The sequence below is a fragment of the Myotis brandtii genome, unplaced genomic scaffold (assembly GCF_000412655.1).
Source record: "Myotis brandtii unplaced genomic scaffold, ASM41265v1 scaffold36, whole genome shotgun sequence".
Classification (NCBI taxonomy): Eukaryota; Metazoa; Chordata; class Mammalia; order Chiroptera; family Vespertilionidae; genus Myotis; species Myotis brandtii.
In genome coordinates, this window is record NW_005363836.1 from 463160 (window position 1) to 485681 (window position 22522).

Below are 22522 nucleotides of genomic sequence, written 5' to 3' on the forward strand. Positions count from 1 at the left end.
CCATAGATTGCTTTGGGTAGTATGAACATTTTAATGATGTTGATTCTACCAATCCATGAACACAGTATGTTCTTCCATCTGTTTATGTCTTCCTTACAGTTAGTGATTTAAATAAAAACATTTTATTGTTAATGCTATAAAATTTTATCTAAATTATAATCAAGTTTTAATAATAGAAAAGTAGTTTTCTCAAAACCTCTTGCCATTAAAAACAAACTACCAGCACTATCGGTGGAACCGAAATAAAATAGCTACAATGCTTGGCTTTTGTAATTTAACTCAGACTGGGCAGTTGTGCTGTTGGAATCCCTTACACCAAGAGTGGAGAGGAGGGGGGCTCACTTTCATAAAAATTGAGGAAATCCTAGAATGGATAAGAGAGGTGAAGGTTTAAATATTGAAGAACATCAGGATGGCAGAAAGTAGAGTAAATATTGAGGCTAAAATTGAGCAAGTCAAGATGTGGAAGAAGCAGAAATAAAAATCAACTGGGTAAACTGTACATATAAAAGATAAGACAAGGTAGTGGAAATATTTCTTATTTCCATCAAAGTCAAGAATATCTGTTATAATTTAAAGTAAAATTGAGTTAAAACATTATTCTGAAACTTTAGTGATTGTCAGTGCTACAAACTCTCCTTTTGTACAGAAGGAAATACGTCAGGTAGTTAACTTTTGCCTGAGGCTTTGTATTTTTTTCCTCCCAAAGCAATATGCATTATTACCAAAGAACCCCCAGGAGGAAGGCCTTGCGTTCATCAGTCCATAAGCAAGTGAGAACCATCCTCTCTATCACTGTGAGTGATGCGAAGCACAATCCAGGCTTTCTCTTTTCTGACTCTCTTCCCGACGCCTCATTTTTCACCTCTGATAGGAGCAAATTTTGCACTGGTTAGAGTGAGTTTTTCTTCTGGTAGTCTGGGCCATCACTGAAACTCAGAAACAGATTGGGATCCTGTAAATGGAATTATTTTGAACTCAAACATTTTTCCAAACATTAGAAAAAGAGGTCTTTCTGTGTCAGTAGGCAGGTTGAGATTCTTCTTGCTTCCCTCATCCTTTTCCTGTCACCCTCCCCATGTGGATGGCACTCAGCACTTTGCATTGAGCAACAGAAAGGCTGCATTGATAACCCATGGTACTGGCATATTCCCCGGAGGATGCAGAGCTTCAGGAAGAAATAGTAGCCAAATGTATTTGCAGTTAGTGAGTTCTGACCAAAAACCAAGAAATGAGTTCATGAAAGAGCAGATTGATGAAGTCATACAATTATAGATTTTTAAATTTAAAAAAAAAATCTTACAGCATAATCTATTGCCCCCAGAGAGATATTTCTAACACAAATATCTGCAGAGTTTTTCTTTTGACCAAAAGCCACTTTTTTCAGGAGACATAAGTTATAAAAGGGTGGAACAGTGGGAGAATCGTAAATGTGCTCAAAAAACAAAGAGCCCCTATCCCTTGCAGGACTTCGAAAATGACGTTCTAGATCTACATCAACACAACCCTACTTTCCTTGGAAATGTCCAGAAATAATCTGGAACTGATTGTGTATGTGAATTGTTAAGTACTCCTTAATTTTCCCATTAGGTTGAAAAAGGAAGTTTTAAGCAATAGTTCCAATCCCACCAGCTGCCTGGGAGGTGAAAACATACCCACCGTCACAAATATCCCTGCAGGTTAAGAGGGTTTGGGAGTAGGAGAGGTAGGTGGGTGAAAATTATACCTTATGTGACCTATGTATTGAGAATCAATTATTGATGCCATTGTTAAACATCTACCAAACACTGATAAGAGGCTCTTTGAAATTTCTAGTGCTTATATTTAGTGATTATATTAAGACACCCACTAATTTCCCCTTGCTAACAAATATACAACTCTGTCTCTACTAGACTAGCCTCCACATGGTCTTTATGGAATATATTACAGTTATTGTTTGTGGTTGTACAAGTTAAAATATGTGGAATCATCCAAATAATTATTATAGGAATTATAAGCTAAGGGCTCAAATCTAGTCTTGAGAATTTCTGGTTACACCCATTTTATGATACCAGTGTCTGAAACTGTCATTCAGATTAATTCAGTGGTTCTCAACTTCTGGCCCTTCAAAACAGTTCCTCATGTTGTGACCCCCAACCATAAAATTATTTTCGTTGCTACTTCATAACTGTAATTTTGCTACTGTTATGAATAATTGTAATGTAAATATCTGATATGCAGTATGGTCTTAGGCGACCCCTGTGAAAGGGTCGTTCGACCACCAAAGGGGTCGCGACCCACAGGTTGAGAACCGCTGGATTAATTAAAACATAGATTATTGATTGGTTATCATATTACCTTTTCCAATAAGTCAGTACAGCCATACCTGTTGCTATATACTAAAGAAATAAGAATGCATTCAATTAGATTCAATGCCTCCCATAATTGCAGATTGTTGATAGAAGAGGCAGAAGGCTAAATATATATATATGTAAAGACTTGTTTGTTAAATAAAAATTAATTGCCAAAGGAGAGTACATGTCCTGTAGAAAGTCAAAAATTTCGTGAAAATGGGACCCTTCAGAGTTAGGTACATGTTCTTAGTAATAGCTGAATTGGGAAGAAGGATTTGAAGAAATCAATAAAATAATTTCCTCTATTTAATGATCCTTTTCAAATATTTATTTCATTAATCTGAATATATGGGATGATGCATTTTTAAGCTGATTATTTTAGTATTACTTAAGTCATAGGTGCTTTTAAACTTACTCTGTTTTATTATGTAACTAAATTTGTTCTCAAAAATAATGCAGGTAGGAAGTTGTGAAAATGTGAATGGAAAAATTCTTCTCTAACATAAAGCTAATGTGACAACTGAATGAAATATTATTTAGTTTTATAGTCACTTTTTAATTGAATTTTCTACTTAATACAACATTAATTCTTTAACTAACAGAGCACATCCCCTGATCTTCTAATACCAGGGCAACAATACAGCTGTCTCCAGTAGTGAAGGACTCACTGTCATAAAATCAGGAGATTGTTCTCATCCAGACTGGCTCGAAAGCATTCCCTTAATGAAAGTATAAACTGTGTCTATCAAATGGCTATTAAGTCAGCAGTAGCATAAAAACTTGTCATAGACTAAAGCAATAGAAAGAATGACAGGTTAAAACTACTTCCATCAGTTCTTGACAGAGGTGTTCCTTAAAACGATTCTACTTCAGTAAATTGAAATAATTCAATCACATTTATGCTGTCTTCATTTTGGAAGAAATCTAAAAGAAAAAGAAAAGCAAAACTAGCCCAATGCAATAAAAACGTCCATGACTGAGTATGTAATTTGAAGATCTAAACTACATGACAACTGGCAGATGATCAAGGATTGTTGCCAAATAGAGACTGTCAAAATGATAAGATTCCATTTCTTTCACTTGATTGTTACCACTTACTCTACTACTTATGGTTCTAAGAAATTTTATGGGTGAAAGAAATTATTGTAACACTTTTATTGTTATTGTTAACAACTTTTATTTTAAGAATGCAAAAATCAGCATCATCACAAAACAAATTATAGGTTGAAAAGTATAGACTTTGCTCTAATTTAATCATTTTTGCTATGATGGATACTCCTTTTTTTCCTTTTAGTTAATAATTTCTAATTCTGTGGCTATGCTTTATAAGTTGACTTTTAACCACAGAAGAATGTGCTTATAGAGATGCCATAAGCCAGAAATAACTGCCTGCACATATCATCCAGTTGCCATCCTAAGGCATATATATGCTCTGAAGGGGAACGCCCTATTGCCTCACCTTCTCACCTGTCACTTGAGGCACTCGAGTATATCATCAGTATTAGACTCTTAAAAATTTAAGATCAGTGAATATTTTGAATGTCCCCTCCCTCCCAAATACTGCACTGTACCAACAGAATACAATATCACCAAATTCCCATGGCAGGAGGAAGAACATCTTTCTACCCCTCCCTTCCAGACCTCAGAGCTCTCTCCCCTGTATTTGTTCAAGTCTGTCCTCTACTGCCTAAATGGGAGAACAGAGACTTTTTGGCATCAAAGTTGCCCTAACTAAATACAAATAAACGAGAAGAAAAAAATAAGCTTAATCATGTGGTCATCACAGTCATAAAACAATATCTACAATACGTATTCGACACGGGAAAGATGCTTAACATACACACACTCTTATCTTCACAACATTCCTATGGGACAAAAAGATAGGGCAAGGAATTGAGGAACGAAGATTGATACCATAGCATAGTCTAACCACTATGTTATATCACTAATATAGCATACCCACCCAACCAAAAAAAATCAAAAAACTACTACAAAAAAATCAGAAAAATTATAGCATAGACCTGTTGCAATAGTAAATAACCCTCAATATCAGGAATTCATTTGATATATATTTGGCTAGCACTTTTTACCACAATTTGGTATTATTTCTTCTGTTTCACCATTCAAAAGAGAGAGAGAGAAAAACCTTGACACCATTCATATACTTAAAGAGAATTTTTAAGTCCTCTTCAACTTGCTCTTTGTGACCTACACAAATCAAATATTTTAGATATTCCTAAATGGGCTTGTTTTACAAGCCTTCGTTTTCTTTAAAATATTTACAGGTTCTTTATTTACCTTTATGAATCTCAAAAGGCATAAAATCAGGAGCCTACCTACAGATCCTTCTATCATATTGAATTTAGTCCCTTTTGTTAATTTAGTCCCTCAATAATTTAGCTCATCAAACCTCCTGATTATATCTGTAAGATTCCTACTGCCAAAAAAAAAAAAAAAAGATTCCTACTGCCCCTTTCTTTTTGATAGTTTCCATTTTCCACAAAATAACCTAAGTTCCATCCCCAAAATCACTTTGTGAAAGTGATAAAACTGCACTGAATATGGAAGCAAGCCCTGCAAAATGACAATTACACTGATACACAAAAACTAAACTATGCACCAAGCTGCAGGGGGGGGGGGGGGGGGACGACATTATCTCAATGTATTTCTTATTTCTTCAGATCTCACTTTTTATTTCTTTTAAGCAGGAGTGCAGGAGAAACTGTGAGCCTTAACTTTGCATTTCAGGCCCTTGAGCACCTTAAACTTCCCTGTTTAGTTCCCTCCTCTGGGAAGACAATGATGCGTACCTTGTAGAGTGGCTCTGAAAATGAAGATTATGATGTTAGACATTTATCACAGCACCTATCATATAAGTGTTTAATTAATGGTAACTACTATAATATACATTATTAGGGATAAAAATGTGTAAATTAGAGACAAGCAAAATCTTTATTTAGCTTTGTTTCTAACAGCAGGTTGTTAATGAGACCAAGGCCTTGAATTTGAGTTATTTATACATGAACAGGCTATACTCTTCACTTGGACAGTTGTCTTGAAACATATGCAATGATAGGGAAGGAGGTATGTAAGGAGGCGGAAATGAAGGTGAATCATGGCAACCTAAAATATTAGCCATATTAGTGAAGAGTAAGTAGTATCATCTCTACCGATGGCAGAATAGTTTTTGAAAATGTTTTATATTCTATCGTCCTCTATTAAAAAAAGGCTATGTTCCCAAATCTGGAACAAATCTATACTTTACTGCTTTGCTAACAAATAGCTTGAAGGCATAGTCTCTCTGAGTAAGACAGAGTTTAGGGGAAGCATGGAGTTCAGGTATTGGTGGATTTTCAGAAGTTAGAATATTTAGGGGTTCATTGACCTTGAACTAAGGTTACTTGTGTGAGACTGTTGCTGATTGCCTAACTTTCAAGTGCAGTTTCCAAAGCAAGCTGCCATTAACTAATTACAAGTTTAAAACAAGTTCTAATTGGTGATTACTTATTGCTGTGGCCAAAGGATAGTCAGACCTTTACTCAGCAGGTAAGAACTTTTTATTCACATTGCCATTATTGAGTACTTACTGTGTACCAGCAATATGCTGAATGTATTACGGTATATTTTTTAATCCTCATAATATTCCGTGAAGCACTTCTTATTATCTACAGTTTTTACATGATAAGCAAAGCACTTAGATAACTTACATAAGATTGCATAACTAAAAAATGACAGAGCAAAGTATAAAACCCAGGTTCGTCTGACTCCAACGACTGTGTTATCTGTACTGCTCTATTAAACTTTTTAATTTTTTTTAATTTATTTATTTGTACATCAGATTATTTATTCACTTGGTTCTTAGATTCACTTGTTGATAGATGCATGTTTGTTGTTCACAATTTGTATCTTTACCTTTTTCTTCTTCCTCTTCTTAAAGGATACCTTTCAGCATTTCGTATAATACTGGTTTAGTGGTGATGAACTCCTTTAGCTTTTCCTTATCTGTGAAGCTCTTTATCTGACCTTCAATTCTGAATGATAGCTTTGCTGGATAAAGTAATCTTGGTTGTAGGTTCTTGGTATTCATCACTTTGAATATTTCTTGCCATTCCCTTCTGGCCTGCCAAGTTTCTGTTGAGAAATCAGCTGACAGTCGTATGGGTATTCCCTTGTAGGTAATTGAGTCTCTTTCTCTTGCTGCTTTTAAGATTCTCTCTTTGTCTTTTGCTCTTGGCATTTTAATTATGATGTGTCTTGGTGTGGTCCTCTTTGGATTCCTTTTGTTTGGGGTTCTCTGCGCTTCTTGGACCTGTAAGTCCATTTCTTTCACCAGGTGGGGGAAGTTTTCTGCCATTATTTCTTCAAATAGGTTTTCAATATCTTGCTGTCTCTCATCTTCTGGCACCCCAATTATTCTGATGTTTGTACGCTTGAAGCTGTCCCAGAGGCTCCTTACACTATCTTCGTATTTTCGGATTCTTTTTTCATTTTGCTTTTCCGGTTGGGTGTTTTTTGCTTCTTCGCATTTCAAATCTTTGGCTTGATTCTTGCGCTCCTCTGGTCTGCTATTGGGTGTCTGTATAATATTCTTTATTTCAGTCCGTGTATGCTTAATTTCTAGTTGGTTCTTTATCATAGCATCGAGGGTCTCATTAGTTTTCGTGACTCTCTCCTCAAGTTTATTGACAGCTTCTAGCACATTTTTGCAAGCCCTCAAAATTGCGATTTTTAGCTCTATATCCTCCATTTCTGTCATGTTTTTTTGTCTCCGCATTTTTTATGCTTTCTTGGTGCACCCCCTAGTGGTCTTTGTGCGCAGTCTTGTTCTAGTTGAGCCTTGATTGTTGTAGTTAATACTAGAGGGATTTGACCACCAGGCCGACTGGCTGTGTGAATCAGCTGTGTCTGCTGCAGTGGGAAAACTTCTGTCCTCTGGGGGGGCGCTAATCTAGCCTTTGCCTGCGGCGATCCGGCAAATGGCTCTGCGCAGGGCTTGGGCGGGGCGGGCTCAACAGGGCGGGCGGAGGGAGCCGTTATGGTGCCCTCAGTCCTGTTCCCAGAGGCTCTGCTTCTCAGAACCCCCGGAACCGCTGCAAACCTCGGAGGGAAAGCTGCCTTCCAACTGATGCCAGACACTCCCGCTTCTCCCGTTTGGGTCCGAGTCCCCAGCGATTCGCCCGTATCTGGAGCTCAGAGTCTGAGACTCCCCCCTGACCGAAAACGACAACCGCGCTCTCAGCCACCAGCCCGCTTTGCGCGCGCACCTCCGCACCTGAGTTTTTTCCACACTGCGCCTCCTCTGAGCCTCGGTGTGCTGTTATTTTTCCTTCTAGTTGAAGAGTCTCTCCTCAGCCAGCCTTCCTGTGGTTCTGGGTGATGTCCGTTCCGTCTTTTAGTTGTATTTTTGAAGTGGTTGTTTGCGGCAGCAGTCTCCTGTGTTTACCTATGCCGCCATCTTGGTGGAGTCTCTAAACTTTTTAATTAACTCCCAGCATTTCTATAACACTTCACTCCTATAATTTTGTCACTTCAAGAATGTCATGCAAATAAAAGTACACAGTATCATAGAGTAACCGTTGGGATTGGCTTTTTTTAACTCAGTATACTTCAGGTTGTTGTGTATATCCACAGTTTCTTCCTTTTTGTTGCTGATTAGTATTCCAAGGTATCGATGTATCACAATTGTTTTAACCACTCACCCATTGAAGGAAACCTAGATTTCTAGTTTGGGGCTATTATGAAGAAACTTTCTCTAAACACTCATGGACAGATTTTTGCATGAACTTCAGTCTTTCTAAGTCTCTGGGATAAATGCCCAGGAATGTAATTGCTGGATCATATGGTACTTGTATGTTTAGTTATTTTTGTTGTTGTTGTTTTATCTTAGTATTGTTTTTTTAATATATTTTTATTGATGTAATAGAGGAAGGGAGAGGGAGAGATAGAAACATCAATGATGAAAAAGAATCATTGATTGGCTGCCTCCTGCACGCCCCCTACTGGGAATTGAGCCCACAACCCGGGCATGTGCCCGTGACCGGAATCAAACGCAGGCCGATGCTCTATACACTGAGCCAAACCAACTAGGGCTGCATGTTTAGTTTTTTGTTTGTTTATTTGTTTGTTTATTTTTAAGGAATTGCCAAATATTTTTCCAAAGTGGCTCTACCATTTTACATTTCCTGCAGCAGACTGTGAGTGATCCAGTTTCTCATCATTTTCAGCATTTGTTGTTGTCACTATGTTTGCTTTTAGTCATTCTGATAAATGAGTAGTAATATCTCATTGGGGTTTTAATTTGAAATTCTCTATTAGCTAATAATGTTGAACATCTTTTCATGTGCTTATTTGCTGCCATCTGTATATCCTCTTTGGTGAAATATCTCTTCGTGTCTTTTGACCATTATTATAAATGAATTGTTTAATCTCTTACTATCGAGTTTTGAGAGGTTTTCTTTTAATATATTCTAGATACTGTCTTTTGTCAAATATATGGTTTGCTAATATTCTCTCAAACTTTATAGCTTGTTGTCTCGTCCTCCTAACATTTTACATTTAAATCTATGATCTATTTTGAGTTAGTTTTTATGTAAGATGTAGAGACATAGGTCACAGTTCATTTATATTGTCTATGTATGTCCCATTGTGCCAGTACCATTTGTTGAAAAGGCTCTCTTCCATCCATTGAATTGCTTTTGCACCTTTGCCAAAAATTTTTTCTTGGAGGTCTATTTATGGGTCCTCTGATTCATTCCATTTATCTATATGTCTGTCCCTCTGCCAATATCACACATAATAATCGTGAAATCAGTCTGATTCTTCTTACTTTATTCTTCTTTTTCAAAATTGTGTTAGCTATTCTAGCTTCATTGGCTTTTTTTTGGTGATTATGATTATCTTTATTTAAAAGTAAAAGATAGATTTTCTTTTCTTTATTGATTAAGGTATTCCATATGTGTCCTTATACCATTATCCCCCATGCCCCCCACTCATACCCTCACCACCCTGTTGTCTGTGTCCATTGGTTATGCTTATATGCATGCATACAAGTCCTTTGGTTGATCTCTCCCCCTTACTCCCACCCTCCCCTACCTTCCCTCTGTGGTTTGACAGTCTGATCGATGCTTCTTTGTCTCTAGATCTGTTTTTGTTCATCAGTTTATGTTGTTCATTATATTCCACAAATGAATGAGATCATGTGATATTTATCTTTCTCTGAATGGCTTATTTCACTTAGCATAATGCTCTCCAGTTCTATACATGCTGTTGCAAGTGGTAAGAGTTCCTTCTTTCTTACGGCAGCGTAGCATTCCATTGTGTAGATGTACCACAGTTTTTTTAATCCACTCATCTGCTGATGGGCACTCAGGCTGTTTCCAAATCTTAGCTATGGTAAACTGTGCTGCTATGAACATAGGGGTGCATATATCCTTTCTGATTGGTGATTCTAGTTTCTTGGGATATATTCCTAGAAGTGGGATTACTGGATCAAATGGGAGTTCCATTTTTAGTTTTTTGAGGAAACTCTATACTGTTCTCCACAGTGGCTGCACCAGTCTGCATTCCCACCAGCAGTGCATGAGGGTTCCTTTTTCTCCGCATCCTCACCAGCACTTGTCATTTGATGATTTGTTGATGATAGCCTTTTTGACAGGTGTGAGATGGTACCTCATTGTCGTTTTGATTTGCATCTCTCAGATGATTAGTTACTTTGAGCATGTTTTCATATGTCTCTTGGCCTTCCTTATGTCTTCTTTCAAAAAGTATCCACTTAGGTCCATTGCCCATTTTTTGATTGTGTTGTTTACCTTCCTTTTGTTGAGTTGTATGAGTTCTCTTTATAAAGTTTAGAATAGAATATACATATAAAGATATATACACTAAGTGGCCAGATTTTTATGACCAGCCAGATTATTATGACCACCCCATCAGTACTTCGTTGGGCCACCTTTTGCCTTCGATACTGCGGCGATTCTTCTTGGCATTGACTCCACGAGATGTTGAAAGGTGATGCGAGGAATCTGACACCATGCCTGATGAATAGCACTGTCCAGTTCTGTGAGATTTGATGGTTGTGGAACCAGCTGCCTGATGGCTCTTTTAACTTCGTCCCACAAATGCTCAATTGGATTGAGATCTGGTGATTGTGGGGGCCACCTAAGCAAGGTAAAATCTCCCTCATGTTCTTGAAACCACTCCTGCACAATATGAGCACCGTAGCATGGTGCATTGTCTTGTTGAAAGAAGCCATATCCATTGGAATACGCCATCAACATGTAGGATGAACTTGATCAGCAATGATACTTAGGTATGTTGTGCTATTCAGACATTTATAATGATCTGGCCCTCTAGCAACTTCAGTGCGAAATTATAGCTAATTTGCCTACAAACGTCAGGTGCAGGTGGTCATAATAATCTGGCCACTCAGTGTGTATATAAAGATATATATGTATATCTTTCTAGGGTTTTGATAGAAATTTGTTAAACCTGTGTATCAATTTGGAAAGAATTGACATCTTTACTGTGTTGTCTTCCAACCCATAAATATGTCTCTCTATTTATTTGTGTTTGATATCTTTCTTCCGGATTGTGTAGTTCTCAGCGTATAAATCTTATACAAGCTTTGTTTGATTTATACCTAAATATTTTACTTTTTTTGAGTTACTGTGCATGGTATTGCATTTAAATTTTGGTGTCTGCATTTCATTGCTAACATACATAAACACACCTGTAACCTTGCTGAATTCATTTGTTAATTCTAGGAATTTTTTTGGTGATTCTTTTGGGTTTTCTATGTAGACAATCAGGTAACCTGTAAATAAGGACATTTAATTTCTTCCTCTCCGTCTGTATGCCCGTTATTGCCTTCTCTTGCCTTATTCTACTGACTAGAACTTCCAGCATTCTGCTGAATAAGAGTGGTGAGTGTAGACATCTGTGCCCTGTTCTTGATCTTGGGGAAGAAGCATCCACTTTTTTCACATAAGTTTTAAGTTGGCTATATGGTTTTGGTAGATGTTCTTTATCAGGTAGAGGAAGTGCTACTTCATTTCTATATTTCTGAGTTTTTATCACAAATGGATGCTAAATTTTGTCAAATATATTCTGCTTCCATTGATATGATCGCATAATTTTTCTTCTGTAGCCCATTAACATGTGCACTGCAGTTGTTGATTTTCAAATATTGAACATGCTTTGTATCGCTGGAATAAACTCCACTTGGGCATGGAGTTCAAATATTGCTGAATTTCATTTGCCAACATTTTGTTAAGGATTTTTGTATTTATATTCATAAATGGTAGTGCTCTATAGTTTTCTTTCTTCCCTTTTTTTTTTACTGTCCTTATCAGGTGTTGTTATTGAGGTAATACTACCAGCTTCATGAAATAAAGTGGACGTGTCCCCTCCTCTTCTATTATCTGGAAGAGAGGGTGTAGAATTGGTGTTAATTCTTATTTAACTGTTTGGTAAAATTCTCCTGTGTAACCATCTGTACCTGGAGATATCTTTCCTGGGGATTTTTAAATTACATATTCCAATCTTGATGGTTGCAGGGCTTTTCAAATTATCTATTTCATATTGGGTGAGTTACAGTAGTTTGTGCTTTTAAAGTGGCCCATTTCATATAAGTTGTCAAATTTGTGCGTAGCGTTATGTGTAGTATTACTTTATTACCTTTATGATGTTTGCAGGATCTGTAGTAATATTCCTGATTTTGCTAATTTGTGTTTTCTTTTTTTTCTTATACAATCTTGCTAGAAGTGATCTTTCCAAAGAATCAGCTTTTTGTTTCTTTTTTTTCTGTTACTCATTTTCAATTTCATTGATCTCTGATATTATTATTATTTCCTTCTTTTTTCTTGCTTGGGGTTTATTTGGCTTCTCTTTTTCTAGGCTCTTGAGATAGGGTTTTAATTATTGATCTGAGGCAAAAAACAAAACAAAACACGTATTATTATTGCTAGGTGGAAATTAACGTTCTAAGTTCCCAGATGGCCTCCACTGGTACCTCAGGGAAGGTAGCCTCATTACTAGACCCTCTCTAACCATCCTACTGGGAAAGTAGGAGGGTGCCTCATTACTGCTGGGTGGGAGAGTAAGTCCTTGCTCCTTGTGCTCTCCAGTGACACCATGGGGGTTGGGGAGGGGCTCTCTGCTGGCCAAAGGGGATGAATGCAGTGGCCTTCTCTGATAGTACACCAGCAGGAGTGTTGGTGTGCCTTGTTGCATCCTTATGAGGGTAGAAGTGTAGGATCCCCACTTGGACTTTGTGGGACTACAGTGTTTTCCCACTGGTTATATATAGTAGGGCTGTCACTATCAAAGTTTTCTGCCCCTTTTTTCTGGTCTTTTGGCTAGATAGGGTAGGCTTTTGCTGAGGCTTTTCTTATCTGTACCTTTAGGCATTTTCAGGTTACCTGCTTCTTCAGCTCCAAGTCTGGGATATACGACACAAAAATAAAACTCAATGAATTCATCACTATGCATTTACTTGGTCCCTATGTCCCTAGCTGATCTGCTGTTTTCTGTCTACTTCCCAGAATTTTCTTATATTTGTTTATATATAACGTCCAGGGTTTTTTATTTTTCTTCATGGAGAGAATAGAGTAAAGTATGCCTACTCAATCTACCAGGAAGCAGAAGTCCTACTGCCTCAATTTTTAAAACTTAACCTGCATGTTAAAAAGGAGAACATACAGAATACATGATGTAGATAGAAAGGGACAGGGCTTTTTGTTGTTGTTTTACAAAATTACTAAAACTAACTCATTTCAATGAGTGCTGCTGATATCTTGAAATCAACGACTGAATTATCCTTTATAGATGATTCTGTGTGTTGAAATTGCTCCCAAATGTTTTTGGACTCTTTTGGATGTAATTTTAGAAGTTGATTGTGTCTAGTTGCATATTCTCAGTGGCATAAATTGTCATCTTTTGAGGCTATGTTTGACTTTTGGAAGGAACCCTAAAATGGTTAGAGTCAAGAGAGGTGGTAAGACAAATGACCAAATTGGGTAATACACTTCTCAGTCTAACACCGTTTTCTAAGAGAACAGTGTGAACCAAAGTATTGTTGTCATGAGAAAGTCATTTCTTTTATATCATACAAAACCTCCCAAACACTTTAAAGGTAGCAAAATCAACATTTCTTTTCTGTGGTGTTGACAGTAATGTTTCCTTGCGTCCAATGGATATTGGAGTTTTTCCTTGTAAACATACACTTTGACAGTATTTTGTTCAGGTCAACTTGAAAACACCACATTCCATCACTATTCTCCTCAAATACATGTTATTTTGTCCAACTTCCCCTTGAAAATTCAAAACAAATGTCAAATCTTCTCTATTTCTTTTTATCATTCAAAATGTGTAGCACAGGCTTTACAGAAATCTTTTTGTTCAAACTCCCCTTCAGTATGAGTCAGTGTTCTCATAGCTAACCCCTCTGCCTGAATAAATGCCAGCTCTGACATTTTCTGCATTTTCATCAGTCCTTTGTACTTCACCGTGAGCACCTTATTACCTTTCTTTAAGCCTTCGTGTCAGTCAGAAAAACTTCCTCATCACCGTCTCTCCACACCGTAATTGTTCTTTTAGATATCTTGTGTCCTGTATGTCTGTTTAACTTCACACAAAGCTTCGTGTTAATTCTTTGCTTTCTATAGCTGTCATTCCCATCCTCTGCAGTGTATAGCCCAAACACAGACTGAAAAAAACTGCTGCTGATGCAAACAGAATCGTTACAGATGTTTCCTCCAAGCCCACGTTATATTTTTCCAAGCCATATAAGAACACGAGTTCCGTCACTTCATAATCATAGAAAGATTGCTAAGTGCACAGAGCATCAGCCTATTTGCTTAACTATACAGCTCTAAGTCCCATACATAGGATCTAAAATAGGTGATAGACCTAAATCAGTAAGTAGGAATGGCCCTTTGGCAAATTAAAGAGCTGCCAAAAATTTTAATATATTCATCCTCAACAACCTGATCCTCTGTTCCTTTACATGGCTCCTTTCCAATTCACTATGATAGTCATAGTCTGACAGCCTTTGTTCAGATCCTGGTCCTGCCAGTTTACCGGTTGGCAGATGACTTGGGAAAGTTACTTAACCTCTCCAAGCCTCAGTTTTCTCCTCAATATAATTGGATAATAATAATTATCTCTAATGCTATTACAAAGATTAAAGGAGATAATACATGTAAGTTTTAGCACATTGCTTGGCACCTAGTGTTTGGATGACAGCTATTATTTATGAAATGCCAGTCATTAAAGATGGCAAGTAGGATATGGTGTTTGCCCTCAAGTTCCAAATCGAAACAAAATTCTGAACTCAAACTGTCCCATCAGAAGGAAAAAATAAACCAAAAAAAATCTAAAGACTATTACAGTTCTATAACATATAGAATTAATTTTGTACCCATGGATAGACCATTACCAGAATATTCTAATCAATGGAGTGATTGTTAAGCAGTCATTATTGATTTTCTCAGGCAGATTACGTGTTTTGGAACTCTAGCTCTATGCTATATCTCTCTGAGTTTTTCTGGGTGTTAAAAATGCTTTGTCTATGTGATCACTTCCTGTGTGTCCACTGACTCAAGCACTGACTGAAGTTCCATGAATATTATGCCAGTGGAGGTGAGAAGCAGGTATAAATGTAAAACCAATGGACTGTTCAGAAGCCAGGCCAGTAAGCCTAAGCCAGCCTATACTCCCAGCTCCTCGAACTCCTGGAAATACTTTTCTCTAACTAACTCAGCATGCCAGGGACTTAGCAGCTCACAGTGTGATACTGTGTTTATCATGGCTTTTCTCTCCTCCCATACAAGAGAACGTGAAATTCCACAGAGGTAGGAGAGAATTCAATTTGCAATAAGGAAAAACTTGACCAGAGGGGTGTTCAGTCTTCTAGGATGGCTGAAAATGGAATAGATTTCATCAAGAAATACACATTTGCCCTCTACGTGGTTATCTCAGTTGTGCTGGTGTTGTAGTGTTGTGGTCGCTGGTTAATTGTGTTGGCCAGTGCTGGATTGCTAACTGTTTTTCACTATGCTGGAATAGCCTGAAACTTTTTTTTTTCCATCTTTTCCTCAAGATTCTCATACTAAATATCTTTGCTGGTTTTTGATGTAAAAAACTGTACATGATACCAAGACAACCAGTTAAACACCTAAAAAAATATAATCAAATGGTTATTTCCTTTGCTCTACATATGGCCAAATAATAATTTTTGAGTATTTTCTTCACTCAATTACCTCTTGTTTGGAATCAAGAAATATGCCTTTCATCTCCTTCAAATGATTTTCCATGATCACTGTCATTTCCTGATGTCTCTTAAAAAATAAAATTAACCTCTTCATTGACTACTTGCTTAACATTATTCTTTTATTCCTCCAACCTGACCTTTTCATAGTAATCAAAATCTTGATTAGGCAGGAAAATTCACAGGCTTTCTTAGCTAATGAATTCTAAGGTGAAATTCATTTTTGAGTTCCAAATTACCCAACCTTAAAAGATCAACAAGAAAGAAAATGAATTCGTGAAGTAAACCCTCAGATCCTTCCATAATGATGAGTGAAGTACCAACCACAGCACTATACTAATACATATGCTTAAAAGTATTTATGATAAGCTTTCATTTCTCATGTTAAACCTCCATGTTAAGCCCTACCTGATATTAAAAGACATATTCTCGATTACCAACTCACAAACAGATCTGGTTGCTTGGTAGAAAAAATATCAGGTAGAGTGACTGAAGGAGCTGATGCTAGAAAGAAGGTGAGAAAATAGGAGTGAACAAAGGAGCAGGGGTTCGCACTGTATCATTCAAAGATGGGAGACCAGAGTGAGCATGCCCTCTGGCCTCCATAACTGCCTTTAAGGACTAAGAAATGATCACTTTACTGATGAATCTCTGAAAGCTCAACATGAGGTGATCTCCTTACAGAGTTCACTCTGAAGACCTTTCCAGATCTAGTGCCTCCACAGACTATCGATACTCGCAGGAATTTATCTCATGATTAATTTTTAATGTAACTTAAAGATTCCCAAAACCATACTGTTGATTCCATTTTGTTTGTTTTTTTGAATGTCAAAACACAATTTTTTTAGTTTTCTTTAAGTAATACTCTTGATTTTAAAAATGCAGAAAATCAATAAATATTGACTGTACTCATGTAAGCAATATCACTAAGCACTTGTGGCATAAAGGTTCCATATATTACATCTCTCTCCCTGGTATATTTCAAAATAAAATGCCATATGGAACCTGACTTTATTTTTAAGTAGTGACTTCTTTTTCTTGGACTGAATTTTGTTCCCTTAAAATTGGAGTTAAAATAAACTTTGGCAAACCACCAGCTGACTGCGAATGTATTTAATGCAACCTTGCTCCAATATTAACATTTTCACAAACCACAGTAGGCGGCCTCTTGCTGTCTTTTCATTATCTTTTCCAGCCATGGCTGCAAGCCCAAATGATGCCATTTACCAAAGAGGTATCTGTACGTGTTTTCTACTTTAATCACATCCTTTCAACACCACGAATCGTCATCTGACAGATTATCTTCTCCACAGGCAGGCAGCCATATCCAGACCTTGATGGGGTCCCAAAGCCTTCAGCATCGTAGCCGGGAGCAGCAGCCATATGAGGGAAATATAAACAAAGTGACCATCCAGCAGTTCCAGTCACCATTGCCTATTCAGATCCCCTCTTCACAGGCCACCCGGGGACCTCAGCCTGGACGGTGCTTAATTCAAACTAAAGGGCAAAGGAGTATGGATGGCTATCCAGAGCAGGTGAGAAGAGATTTCACAATTGATGAATTTTCAGGAAATCCCAATGAATCCATGGTTTGTCTTCCCTCGTTAATGTAGTCTGGGACACATTAATGCTGTCACCATGTTGAGTAGAGTGCAACACACTATTTTATCATTATTTTTAGTGGTTAAAGACACCTACCTATAGGAATTGATGATTGGTAAAATGCCCATTTTACATAAAGCAAAACTGATGGATCGGAACAGTTTTTTTTCTGGTTTATCCTACACCCTCCTCTCCCCACTCCCCACTCCAATTTAACTCTACAGCACGGCATTGGGATCTTACAAAGAGCTTCAATGGACTAGGTGTGGTTACCAAGGCCTCTGGTGAAATTGACTGTGTGAAACATAAACTGTATATTCCTCTCTATTTGTGGCATCGTTTTTTAAAAGTCCTATCTTCTGACTGTTGACTGGTTATCCTACACCCTCCTCTCCCCACTCCCCACTCCAATTTAACTCTACAGCACGGCATTGGGATCTTACAAAGAGCTTCAATGGACTAGGTGTGGTTACCAAGGCCTCTGGTGAAATTGACTGTGTGAAACATAAACTGTATATTCCTCTCTATTTGTGGCATCGTTTTTTAAAAGTCCTATCTTCTGACTGTTGAATAGTACAGAGATAAAGTTTGCTATGAAGAAAATTAAAAACAACAGAAGGGAATCATTTCTGAAATGCTCCAAAAGATACTGATAAATGCCATGTAGCACAAAAAGAATTGCTGCTCTTCTGACCTGTCTAAAAGTAGAATTTGCTTTTCCATTAAAAAGACCTGTTTTCTTCCTTAGGACCAGAACACGGAATAAGATTTCACCTACTTAGTTACATTAAGCTTAAAAAGTAAGACATTAAGATCTTAATGTCCATATAAAATTAATGTATCTTTTGTGATAATTCAGATAATTAGGCAAAGCTGACTTTGCCCACTGACTTCACTAATACTTTAATATGGTATATAAAGGTTTCACTTTATTATTAACTCAAAGCTTCACATATTATCCACCTTATTTTCTGAATGTATCAGACAAGATTATCTTCATTTTCTAGTTTTTCCCTTTCTGTTGTTAAGTGCCATTTATTATTTGGATCTCAATGGTCTAGACAGGTCCTCTATTTCTTAATACCCTCTTAAAGCTGAGATTATGTATTAATCATTCTCGGAATTATAGATATTTTAAAAAATAATTTTTTTCTCTATCCCGCCTTGACCTAGGCCAAGTGTTTGATTTAAGGGAAAATATATCAGACAGGTGCCTTTAATGAGGTAATGATGTGAGGCTTTTAATTCTTCAGAGATTCTAAAAAGTTAATGAAGTTTTAAATTATGCTTTATTAAAGATATCTAGAAGGTTAAAAATTGCTCATATCTTCTCCCTCACAAATATTATAACCTCAGCTTCATTCTCTGACTTGGTTAGTCCTAATAGCAGCTATGTGTTTGTTTTCTGTGAGAATCAATGCATTTAAAAATTCACTGAAACAATAAAGATTTATATTTTTAAAAATTCATCGAGATCAATGCCCTCTATTTTCACCTACCTTGAATAGTAAGTTTAGTATTAGCGTGCACTTACTCTGAACACTCTAAATTTAAAGACTATTTTTACATTATCCCTCCAATAACACAAACATTGTATAGTTTGACTAATGAGAGGATTACTAGTTTTAAAGTTTATGTGTTTGTTAAAGTTATTTATTTGGCAGGGAGGGGAGAAAGGGAGAAGGAGAGAGAGAAAAACATCCATGTGAGAGGGAAGCATCTACTGGCTGCCTCCTGCATGCCCCCTACTGGAGATTGAGTCCAAAACCCAGGCATGTGCCCTGACCTGGAATTGAACCAGCAACATTTTGGTGCACGGGACCAAACCAACTGAACCACACCAGCCAGGGTATTGCTTATTAAATGTAAAACATCATGATTCAGAGTTTGTATTTAGAGTCGCTTGCAAGTGTTTTGACTCACCCCTCTAGAAATATCAGGTGCCTTTCAAACTGAGAAGTAAAAACTGAAACATTCTATAGTTACGTTAAAGAAGGCACTTAAGTATGAAAAAAGTCCTGCACTTAGAAGAGCCCCACATTTGGTTTAATGCTCTGCTGTCTCCAACTTTTAATTCTTAATAATCTTTGAACAAAGAGCCTCACATTTACATTTTGCATCAGGCCTCAACAATTATATAGCTGACCTGCTTATACATACTCTTTCATTTAATCCTCACAATAATCTTATTTTCTTTTTACAAATGAATAATCCAGGGTACAGAGAAAATAAGTAACTTGTGAAAAATATAATTGGTCAAGCTGTAATTTTAACCCAGGTTTATCTAACCCAAAGCCCAAGTTCTTTGTCCAAACCTTCCTGTTAAGTTAGCAACAAACCCAGCCAGTGTGCCCCAATGGCTGAGTGTCAACCTATGAACAAGGAGATCATGGTTCAATTCCCAGACAGGGCACATGCCTGGGTTTCAGGCTGGATCCCCACTGGGGGGCATGTAGGAGGCAGCCAGTCAAAGATTCTCTCTCATCATTGATGTTTCTATCTCTCGCTCCCTCTGCCTTCCTCTATAAAATTAATTTTAAAAAATATTTTTAAAAATAAAATAAATTAGTGCATGATCTAAGATACTGCCTGTTGTGGCACAGACCAGAAGTTTCAAGTGAAGTCACATGATGAAAACAGACTCTGAAAGAAGCAAATGCACCACTGACTGCCAGCTGCTGCTTATATCTTCATTCATTGTTTTCAATATCTTGATAAAAAACTGAAATGCTGACTCTCACTAAATAAGCTACTTATTAGCCACCTAGATCTGACTTTTTGCTAGAACACTGCATTTCCCCTTTGATAATTCTCTTCAGTTTCTGACTGTTTCTTGGCTGTGAGATATTCTCTCATCTTTTCATGGCCCCTTTGGGCCTTCCCAGGCAGGTGGAACTCTTTATATGTGAGATGAATACTCTCTCTGACATGCTTTATGGGACACAACAGTCACAACACAACCTATTAGCCATACCACAATATGCCCAAGGGTAGTCTGGCTTCAGATAAGAATTTATGGTTGTCACATTTATAAAATCACAGTGTCATCTTTATTATTTCTAATATTAAAAAATATATTGAGGCAGTTCTTCATCTACTTGGCACATGTGAAATTTATTTCCTTAGATTTTTAGTGCCTTCCAGATTGACAATAATATAAAATGGATATAGTCACTACCTTGCAGGAGAAGGACTAGGAAGTATTCGCAACAATTTACTTTATAAGTAAATATGTTGCATATGTTTCCTTTCAGGTTTTTTAGTGGCCTGGGGAAATATACCTTCTATATATTACATTGTGCAATATAAAATTTTTATATTAGAAAGAAATAACCTAAATCTTAAATAATTTAATTAGAAATGCACAGAAGTATGGGAAAACACAAAGATAATATATTTAAGTCATGTAAGTTCCATTCTCCTCATTTTCTAATCTATATACTAGTAATAAAAGCTTAAGCGATCATTACGGTGGAACGACCAGAACCACTGGTCGCTATGATGCACACTGACCACCAGGGGGCAGATGCTCAATGCAGGAGCTACCTACCCCCTGGCGGTCAGTGCGCTCAGTCAGAGCCAGGCTCAGGGCTGGCAAGTGCAGCTGCCATGGCGGGAGCCTCTCCCGACTGCGCAGCAGCACTACTGAGAGGCAGCAGCAGGCGCAGCAGGCGCAGCAGGCAGGATGAGCGCGAGTGGCGTGGCACCTGGCCCGAATTCAGGCTTCTCCCTGGCCACCTGCCACTTGGCGCACTGCTACCTCCCCCAAGGGATCCCGGACTGCAAGAGGGATGTCCGACTGCCGGCTAAGGCCTGATCCCGGTGCCATTCTCTGTAGAAGGCAGGCAGTCTGAACAACTCAGTGACTCAGGGAAGTGCAGGGAACTCAGGGTGAGCCTGCCTCCACACTTGACTCACCCACTCGAAGGTGTTCATAGGACAGACCCTGTGTCCCAGCCCGTGCACATGCAGCAGCTGCTGAAGCTCAAGCAGCAGGCCATGCAGCTGCAGAAGGCCATCCAGCCACAAGCCAGCAGGCGGACATCTCCCGAGGTGTCCCAGACTACAAGAGGGCACAGGCCAGGCTGAGGGAGACCCCTCCCCTGCATGAATTTTGTGCACCGGGCCTCTAGTTAACCAATAACAACCCAAAAAGGAATACAGGGTAAACTGGTATATTGAATAAAACTAAAATATTCCTTGGAGCTGCATCAATTTATCATATGTTCATATTCACAGACTGTGAGCCTTATAAATACAAAACTGTTATAAACTGTACTTTCTATCACAGCGTGATAACCAGTTTTTAAGAAATCTAGCTCAATTCAAGGAAAAGTTGTAATTAAATGTTTCTTTAAAATAAAAATCTTGGAGAGTACTTCTGGCAATTGCAGTTTCCCATAATTTAGAAACTATTCATTACTGACTCTACCATAAAAGTTACATTAGCAGATAGTTTTTGCCTTTGTGTTGCAAGTGAACTGTGTAATACTTAAATGTTCTATTCATTATTATGAAATATGACAGTGAATTAAGAATAGTTCCATTAAATGGCCAAGCCTAATTGACCTAGCTCCTAAAGACTCACAATATGCTGATTAAGTCAGGAATAAGGCTCAAATTTGCCTTGAACCATCTAAGAGTTAGCAATTAAAGATACCTCAAAAAGAAAAATATAGAGAGCATTTTGGGCATTTGCATATGCCCATAAGCAAATTAATAGGCTATGCAAGATTGCTGGGGAAAACATCAAACTATTTAAGAAAATAAACATTTCCAATCATCTTTAAGAAAGAGTTTTCTTAACAGTATGGAGTTTCCTCAAAAAGTTAAAAATGGAACTCCCATTTGACCCAGTAATCCCACTTCTAGGAATGTATCCCAAGAAATCAGAAACACCAATCAGAAAGGATATATGCACCCCTATGTTCATAGCAGCACAATTCACCATAGCTAAGATTTGGAAATAGCCTAAGTGCCCATCAGCAGATGAATGGATTAAAGAACTATGGTACATCTACACAATGGAATACTATGCTGCTATAAAAAAGAAGGAACTTTTACCATTTGCAACAGCATGGATGGAACTGGAGCATTATGCTAAGCGAAATAAGCCAGTCAGAGAAAGATAAATACCACATGATCTCACTCATATGTGAGATACAATGATCAACATAAACTGATGAACAAAAAATAGATACAGAGACAAGGGTCAGGGGAGGGGGAGAGGTAGAGATCAACCAAAAAACTTGTATGCATGCATATTAGCATAACCAACGGACACAGAACCTGAGGCGGTGGGGGCTTGTGCTCAGGGGTG

The 22522-nt window shown here is 37.7% G+C and overlaps 1 protein-coding gene across 7 annotated transcripts in view; it reads left to right on the forward strand.

The window, feature by feature from the left end:
• The window catches only part of LRRC7 (leucine rich repeat containing 7), a 498579-nt gene that overhangs the window by 436122 nt on the left and 39935 nt on the right, over positions 1 to 22522 (forward strand). For all 7 annotated transcript variants that reach the window (XM_005871895.2, XM_014544330.1, XM_014544332.1 and 4 more), the window contains one exon: positions 16914 to 17135. In XM_005871895.2, the coding sequence (XP_005871957.1) occupies positions 16914 to 17135 (222 nt within the window). The remainder of the gene's footprint in view (positions 1 to 16913; positions 17136 to 22522) is intronic.